General features: G+C 39.7%; 1 protein-coding gene across 1 annotated transcript in view; it reads left to right on the forward strand.

Moving 5' to 3' along the window:
• The window catches only part of CNGB3 (cyclic nucleotide gated channel beta 3), a 190,438-nt gene that overhangs the window by 134,394 nt on the left and 46,696 nt on the right, over window positions 1–9,348 (forward strand). The window contains exons 12-13 of the mRNA XM_010862156.1: window positions 1,841–2,000; window positions 4,074–4,171. Of these exons, the coding sequence (XP_010860458.1) occupies window positions 1,841–2,000; window positions 4,074–4,171 (258 nt within the window). The remainder of the gene's footprint in view (window positions 1–1,840; window positions 2,001–4,073; window positions 4,172–9,348) is intronic.

The following is a 9,348-nucleotide window of genomic DNA, read 5'->3' on the forward strand; positions in this document are numbered from 1 at the left end:
ATGTCCAGCTCCAGTTAAAATTCCATTCGAAGTGGTCTTTGGACTAAGAGTAGAAGCATCACCTGAGAAATTCAGAATTCAGGCGTCACCTCAAACCTACTGGGTCAGAATTTGCATTTTAATAGTATCTTCAGAAGATTCATATGCACACAAAAGTTTGAAAGTGCTGCTTTATTCCCCACACCACACCTGCCTGTACCTTGACTGTGACGTTCCAACTGGATCAGTGAGAACCACCAAGCCACGAAAAAATGGAGTAGAGCCCAAAAGAAAGGTTGAGGCAGGAGATAGAGGTTTGTGCCTTGACTCTCACAGTGAATAAAGATGCTGAGAAAAACAGAAACAAAAGTCAGAAAGTCCTGAACAGAATCTCCACTGATTCAAAATTCCCACATATAACCATACCAAGAGCTACACCCTAGATAACCACATCCCATTTTAACTGCAATATTCTAGTCTTGAATACAGCTCATAGAGACTGACATTTTCCTCCTCCAATCTGGAACACACATCATAGAATATATGTCTTCTTCACCTATACCATCAAAATCCAGCCTTGCACATAAAGCATTCAGATTACTGTCACTACAAATCCTCTGCCCTCAACACCAATCCATAAGGCTTTTAATTGTCCTTGGGTCCCAATTTAAAACTCTATTAAATCTCCCAACCCAGCCTCTAATATCCCAATTCTCAAGGCCTTAGGTGAGTGGGTAATGTCCATCATTTGTCTAAAATGGCTTGGGAAAAGGGGGTCTAGGAATTGAGGTTGATGATAAATAGCCCTCAAGGGGTAAGTTCAGAACTGGAAAAGGTGTGTACAGTTGACTCTCTGCATAGCTCCTCAGTAGATGCTCCCAACAAGTAGAAGAACCTGTTAACTCTAAAAATGGAAACTGAGGAGGGCATTGCAACAAAACAGCCATTTTTGATCTATACCTCAAAGAATGAGTGGTTTTCCCATAAGCAGAAAAGGCTCAGCTACTAGAATGAATGAGCGAAGTCTTAAGAGTGTGAAAGCGAGGCCCAGGTTTTCCTCCCTATTATAAACCCACAGTCAAAGCAAATTTACAACCACTCGCTTCCCTCTATGTGAGAGGAAGAGTCGGGCTATATATCTTTTTTGTGCTGAGACCTTAAAGATCAGCTTTTAACCTAGAGTGGGTTTTTATGGCTGAGTTATAAACATCCAAGAGCTAAAACCTGACATTTCCTTAAGTATTGTCACGTCTGCACATGATGTGTCAGTAATTTCAGCACATTTCAACTTCTGCTGAATACTATGCCTTAAGCATGATGAGATTTGATTTTATCTGTCTAAACAACACAAAGAGAAGTACAGAGGTTGCAGTTTCATGATGAATTGAGTCCATATAGCCAGCCACACTGCAAAAATCTGTGAAGGATGCTTGCAAAACGAGATTCACCGAAATGGACTAGCCATTCTGCCACGTAATTAATTGCTTTAACTTTCTTTGCACATTTCTTGCATAAGCACAAGCTATATATTTTTAAAATATCAACTAACACCTTTGTAGTAATATGCAAGCTTGCAAAGAAGAACGTGTGCAGTCACATGCGTTACGAGACTGAATCCTCACAAAAGCCTCACATGGTAGGTAAAATAGGTTCTACTGTCCTCGTTGGGTCAGAAAGGATATGATTTGTCCAATATCTAATCAGTGAATGGTTGAAAGTAAGACCCAGTATCAGTGTGTTAAAAGATCAGGTGATCAGCATTAGAATGGACTGTGTCATGTGAGAACTCAATTCACCTGGGCTTACAGTAACTCTTCCACTTCCTCTGCTGGGTGTGGAGTGACCATATTTGTGGTTTTAGATGCAAGACGTAATTGGGGCGGCTACAGCCAATCAGAACAACTTCCGCATCTGCATGGATCATACCATTGCCTATATGAATACTTATTCCATTCCTAAGATTGTGCAGAATCGGGTCCGGACTTGGTATGAATATACGTGGGCCTCTCAAAGAATGCTAGGTAAGCATTGGGAATTACTGATTAAGTCCCTGTAAACCGTGTCCCATAATGAAAATCCTGTAAGGCAGCAGCAGAGACTAATTGGATTTGAACAAAAGATTGGGAAACAACTAAATAATCTTTAAAGCACTCACTTAATACCATGGGATTTTTCCTCAAATCAAACATAACTTACTGATTATGCAAATCCTGGAAGGCTTGCTAAATTTTCTTTAGTGTCCAACAGATGCTAGATATTACACACATTACCTCATCTAATCTTCACCCAGAAAAATGGGGGAAATTAGGCATTACCAACCCCCTTTTAGGAGACAAGGAAATGGAGGCTCCTAACTGAAAAAAAATTGGCCAAGGGCACAGAGCCAGCAAATGGCCTATACTGAGCTCAGATGTGCACCTGTTCTCCAAACTCTTGCTGTCTCTGCAATATCATCCTCTTCCCAGAGCTCAGCGCTCAGAGCAGCGATCTTTCAGGCCACTCTCAGCTGCAGGTCTCTACCAGGAGACCCTTAATCATTCACAGTGTCTACTGTTAGTACCATAGCACTGGAGGTAAAAGTAACACTTACTAAAAGATATAAAGTAAGTTAAAGATAATGTGCTACTTAACAATAATCAGATTCAACTTCTAGTTTGCACCTCACCCTATAAAAATAAGAACTGCTGCTGCTGCTAAGTAGCTTCAGTCGTGTCCAACTCTGTGCGACCCCATAGATGGCAGCCCACCAGGCTTCCCCGTCCCTGGGATTCTCCAGGCAAGAACACTGGAGTGGGTTGCCATTTCCTTCTCCAAAGAACTGGTGCTACTGAGAAGTAAAAAAGGCTACTGCCTTCAGAATGCAAATTACAATGTGATTCCCAAATCATGAAAGTTCCCAAAAAGCAGGTAAGAACCACTGGTTGTTGATGGTTTTCTTCTCCTCTCTGCTGGTCTTAAGAGATGCCAACCACAGGTTTAGAACATCTTCCTGAATCTAAATGACAAAAATCAAACCTTTTCCTAAGCACCCACAAATATTCCTGAGGGTGTCTCATGCAGGGGGAGGAGCAGGGAGAGAAAGGGTAGCAGACCCCTTCCTTCTTTCCCTGTGGACCCTGCTCCAAACCCTCAGTTTAGGAAGGACCTAAAGATAAGCAGCCCTTGGAAACAAAGAGCTGTGTTTTTATAGGAAGGATTTTCGTATTTAGAATATGAATCAATATTTGAATATTGATTTGAATATTTGAATATATTCAAATTTCAATATTTGAATCAAAATTAGACAGCATGGATTTTTTTTTATCTAAATGGATGTAAGAAAACATCACACATAATCAACTCTCAGAAACCCATACTATACTATAGACTAAGAATGGGTAGTCTTGTTCACGGACCATTTTATCAGCCTAAAGGCCCATCATTTAATTCACAGGTAGAAAAATCTTTAATGTATTCACATAGTTCATTGAGTTAATAAGCAAGGAAATAACAATCGTTTGATTTTGCTCACTTAATACATTTTTTCTTTAGATTCCATTCCCAGCTCAGCCACTCACCACTTACACAAAAACAAGACACTTAACACTTTTTTGCTCTAAGTTTCATTTCCCCTTTCCTTTCTTCTTTCCAGAAAGCAGGAATGAACATACTTAGGGTTGCCCCAAGCATCCAATAAGATCATGACAGAACTCTGTAAGCCACTTGGTACTCATTATACTCATTTTTCTTTGCCATCCCTAGGATGTTAGGGCTGTGGAATCAGAAGATGGGAACCAGATCCTTTTCCCACCCCAGTTTGCTCACTAGCCTTGGCCCCATCCTCTCTAAATTTTATATCTAAAGTTTCAGCAAGCACAAAGTTCCGGAATTATTCAGAATTGTCGTGTCGTCAATAGTGAAAATATGTTTCTTTTCCGTTGTGATGGGGTATGCCGGTCCAGTAAAAGTAAGGAAAATATAGACAGTGGTGCAGCTGTTCATTTACAAAACAGGACTTGGCATTTTGTTACTGTTATTGTTTTAATGTTTAATGAGCTTCGGTATTGTTTATTAATGACTCTTCTTTGTGGGTCGATGTGTTTATCTCTATGAAGATGAGTCCGATCTGCTGGAGACGCTGCCGACCACCATGCAGCTCGCCCTCACTGTTGACGTCAACTTCGGTGTCATCAGCAAAGTCGACTTGTTCAAGGCAAGTGCTTCTCCAGTGCCTAGGAAGGCAACACATCAATTTCCCGATAGGTATCAAAGCTCTTCCTGAATACAGCATTTATGATTTTTTGCCCTATTTTTAATAAAATGAAAGTTATCTGGAGACTTTATGTGAAATTAGAGTCAAATAAACTATGGGTCTCTCTTCAGCAGATGACTTATTCTTTAGCAGCCTCTCTCCTAATTGGTGTCAAAGAAGAAGAGCTCTTCAGGCTCTTCTGGCATTAATTTAAATATAATTAAATTCTACAGCTCTATGTCTTTGCTACTAAGCACGTCATTTCCCATTTAAGAATATGCCTTGGCAATGCATGACAATCAGGCCCCAGATTAGCTCTGGATTGGCCTGACAGTCAGAGAATCAGCGCCTAATTATGTCTCTAATACAAATGATTTGGATCCAAACGTTTTACATGGCCAAATTCAAATTTAGAGGTCTTTTTTTGTAAATAAAAAATGTATAGCAAAGAAATTTTAATGTTTTGAATGTATCTAATTTTCTAATTTTCCTCTTCTTAATGCATTATATTACATTTAAGTGTCTTTCACCTAACACTTATTCTGTGTGGGGCACTCACTGATTCATCTGTTTAATTAACTCATTCAACAAACATTTTATTCAGTTCTTACTTAAATGTTCCCGGCACCATTTTAGCTACTAGGAATTCAATGGTTTAAAAGAAAAAATACTTGCACACATGGAGCTTAAATTTCGAAAGAGAGGAATTAAAAAGCAATATAGAACATGTGTGGAGGTGATAATGCTAGGAACAGAATTAAGCAGGTTAAGGAGAGTAAGGGTGGTATTGGCTATGAAAGGTTTGCTCTAGGGAAGTGCAACTGAGTATTGGGGCAGAGGACTGCAGGCAGCAAGGGAGTGAGCGTGCAGGTACCGGGAGCAGGAAAGGAGGGATAGACAGAGAGGGTGCCCTGCAGGAGGACAGACGAGATGAAGCTCTGGTCTGCAAGGCTAAAGGCAGAGTCGTGTGCAGCAAGAGGAGGCAGAGGAGAGGAAAAACTGGAATGATCAGTCAGGGCAAGTTAATGGAGGGCTTCATGGAGGGCTTTGGAGGCTGTGGCATAAACTTCGGGTTGTCCTCTGAGATGCAGAAACCACTGAAGATCTTGAGCAGAAGGTGACCTACTTGAGATCTTTTTGAAAGGGATTTTTTCCTGCTGTGTGGAGAATAGACCACAGAAGCAAATATGGAAGTCAGGGAAGCCAAGGAGGGATCACCATCTACAGAATTCTATAGGGATAATGGCCCTCAGACCCAGAGTAGTTGGAGCAGAGTTTGTGTGTCTGTGTGTGCGTTGTGTGATCAGTCGCTCAGTGGTCCAACTCTTTGTGACCCCATGCAGCAGAGTTAAGAAGTGGCCCAATACTGGATGCATTCAAAGAAAGAGCCTATAGTTTTTGCTATTTGATTGTGTGAAGAGAGAAAAAAATCAAGGATAATTTAGGATTTAAGCTGAGGAACAGTAAGAACAAAGATGCCATTTGCAAAATAGGAAATTTTAAAGCAAGCATAGAGTGAGAAAGATAGAAACAGATTGTTTGGAGATGTGTTAGTGTGAGGTGAGAACCAGAATTCAGATGGAATATCATGTAGGCAGTTTGATAAATAAATCTGAGTTCAGAGGAGAGGTCCAAGCTGGAGCCATAAATTTGGGCAAATCAATATACTGATGGACTTTAAGCTAAGGACTAGATACGATTCCCTATTATGTAATCCACACAGAAAGAGATGGCTTGAAAATAGGTGAAATATACTTTTGCGTAAAAGATGAAGAAGCAGACACTATATGCTGAAATGGTTAGGCAGGGTCACTCTCGAGATTAGCTTAACCCCAGACTGCAGGAAACTAGAGATGTGTCGGTATCCCAGACCCTTTTCTTGGGTGATAGTTTCTGTTCTAAATTTCCATAAGGATTTGAATGAAGATATAAACCATGTGATTTTCAAATTGGCAGATGAAACAAAGCAAGAGGAATAGTTATAAATGTGTTAGGTGACGAAACAAAATTAACTGAATACTTGGAAACAATGAGCAAAACCAAGATTAGCTTCCATAGGCATAAAAGAAAAATCCTGAGTTTAGTCCTAAAATTATAAAAGAGCAATAGTTTTATAACAATTTTTTTAATACCTGGGAGTTTTAGTTGACCTCAAGCTACATGTGAGTCAATAGAGTTATATACAATATTGCCCTAAAATTTAACCTAATATTAGTTTTCTTGATTATTACAACTACATTTCTTTTAACATATATGGTAAATAACCAGTTTTAAGAAGTGAAGTGAAAGTCACTCAGCCATGTCTGACTTTTTGCAACCCCATGGACTATATAGTCCATGGAATTCTCCAGGCCAGAATACTAGAATGGGTAGCCTTTCCCTTCTCCAAGGGATCTTCCCAACCCAGGGATTGAACCCAGGTCTCCTGTAGTGCAGACAGATTCTTTACCAGCTGAGCCAAAAGGGAAGCTCAGTTTTAGGAAGGACTTGGACAAATTAGACCATCTTTCAGGGGATAAGAAGTATGGATTGAGTAGAAGAGAACCAAGAAGATAGCAAAAGAATGACTTTAGAAATAAAATTATTCTATAATGGTACAAATCAGACCAATGACTGCTTATAATTGGGAGTGGGTAAGAAGATATTAACTATGAGAAGACATGAGGGAATTTTATGGAGTGATAGAAATTTTTTTGTCTTACTAGGGAAGTGCCACAATGCATGCATTAGTCAAAATTGATCTGTCCTTTAAAATTTATATATTTCACAGCATATAAATTATTCTTCAGTTTAAAAAATAATGGCTTCAAAAGAAAATGTATAGATGCTGAGCATATTTAGTTATTGGGAAAATTAATTCAAGAGCAGCAGTAGTTACATAGAGTAATGTTTGTTAAATGAACAAGGAATAACATTTACTCTCCCTATTTTGGCAAAATAACACTCAACTGTAAACCCCATTTCTAAGCTGCAGATACATCTACTGGAACAAAACATTCTTGGAGAAAAAGGCTTGGTCCTAATGGTCTTGATCCCCACAGGAGGGGTCTTAGGAGGAAAGAGAGAGGACGGGAGGGAAGGTGCCCTGGGGTCAATTCCTGGAGATTTTAGAATGTGGTTTCCTAATTGGAAAGCGGTTTCCAATTTCTAGTGCAAGCGCCACAGTGGAAGCTCTGGTGAAGTAGAAGCATCATGGAACGCGTTCAGTTTTCTGATTTTCTATCAGGGAGACTAGGAAAGGGATTTGTACCTTGGTTAACAGGTGCCTCTAAATAAATCGTTTTCAAGCTGCAGCTTGCAGTTCATTCGGGAATCATGAATTCAATTAAATGGGTCATAACCAGCATATAAGATAGACAAGAAAATATCAGAGTGCTACACACATAAATAAGGGTAAGCATTATACTACAGAATTTTTGTTTCTGTTATTTACTCTTTTAAATATACATATGCATATCTATGGGCTTTCCAGATGGCACTAGTGGTAAAGAATCTGCCTGCCAAAGCAGGAGACGTAAGAGATGCGTGTTCAGTCCCTGGGTCAGGAAGATCCCATGGAGGAGGGCATGGCAACCCACTCCATATTCCTGCCTGGAGAATCCCATGGACAGAGGAGCCTGGCAGCTACAGTCCATGGGGTCGCAAAGAGTCAGACACCAATGAGTGACTTTCACATCAATGACTGGCTTAATTGAGACTAAGTGAGAACAACCAGAACTGTGTTTAAGAAAACAAAACCTTTAACTGATACACCGATGACTTTTATATAATTATCTCTGACTTAGGAAGTTATCAGTTTCCAGCTTTAAAAATATTTTTCTTTTGTTTTTGCATATATTTTTGGAAATCCATAAAATCAACAATATCTGATTGAGAAAAAAAGGTTAGATCATCACATGTTGCTACCATTATTCATAAACATAGATTCATTCCTCCCTGACATTTCCATTAAAGATGTAGTTCCTTCCGGAAAGAACCCATTTCCATCTATATTTCTGTTAAATGAAAAAAGTTATTTTTTTCCCCTAAAGCCAGTGAAGTAGAAAATAAGCAGGTATGGAAAAATTCCTAAATTTATTTCTTTTCTAAATCTATGAAGACAATCTTTGTAGTTGACACAAATTTGTTATTTTCTTAGGGAGGAAATTGACTAGGGAATCCTACACCCTTAGCTCATAAATTATACCCAATTGACGCGCCACTTCTCATTCAGTCAGAGTTCACTGAGAGTGACCTCTGCCCTCGAGGGTCTAAGGCACAAAGGAGAAAACTTTTGTGTTCACCCGGCAGCTTCGGAGTGAAAAGAGAGGGGCTCCCAGGCAGGGGCCTTGTTGTCACTCGTTAGGACCAGAGCATGTGGCAACAGCTACAGACAGTCTAGAAAGGTCAGCTGAAGCCAGGCCAAGGCACGCGGGCCCGATCCTGCAGGCCAAGAAAGCTGGACAGGAGGAACCCAACAGCACGGATTTCAGTTTTACAAAGACAAGAAATGGGGATACTTCGAATAGAACAGAACATCCAGGGATAACAAAAAAAAAAGTGACTGTCAACTGTTAACAACCTCCATATCTTGAATTCTCCCTGAAAATGGATCTTCCATATCTTTAAAAGGCCAGCAGGCAGGAGCAGAGAGAAAAAGAGACAGAGAGCGCACGCATAAACACATACACACACACACACACACACAGAAGGATACCAGGACTGGGGGCTGGCGGGCATGCTCTGTGTCTTTCCAATCTTCAGGATTAGGGTAAATTAAAAGTACTTGAAAATCACTTAATTCACGAACACCTAGTGTAAGATGCCCGAAAGAATACTTTATGCAAAGAGTTGGACATGACTGAGCGACTGAACTGAAAGAATACTTTAAGTTTGTATCTTGAATCTTCAGTTAGAAATTTCACAAGGACTCTTTGCACTTTGTAAATGTGTGAAGGGATGCAGATGTAGTAGCATTTGTTTGCAATGTAGCACCAGAAAATAAGTCTATGCTAAATAAATTAGAATAAACTAACAAATTAGAATAAACTTGTTTCAGCTTTTCCAAAGATATATGTCTGTTGCTTTAACTGTGCATTGTATTCAATTTTTAAAAGGACAGTTCAGTTCAGTTCAGCCAGTCAGTCGTGTCCGACTCT

This window comes from Bison bison, unplaced genomic scaffold, assembly GCF_000754665.1.
Source record: "Bison bison bison isolate TAMUID 2011002044 unplaced genomic scaffold, Bison_UMD1.0 scf7180017858048, whole genome shotgun sequence".
In the NCBI taxonomy this organism is placed as follows: domain Eukaryota; kingdom Metazoa; phylum Chordata; class Mammalia; order Artiodactyla; family Bovidae; genus Bison; species Bison bison.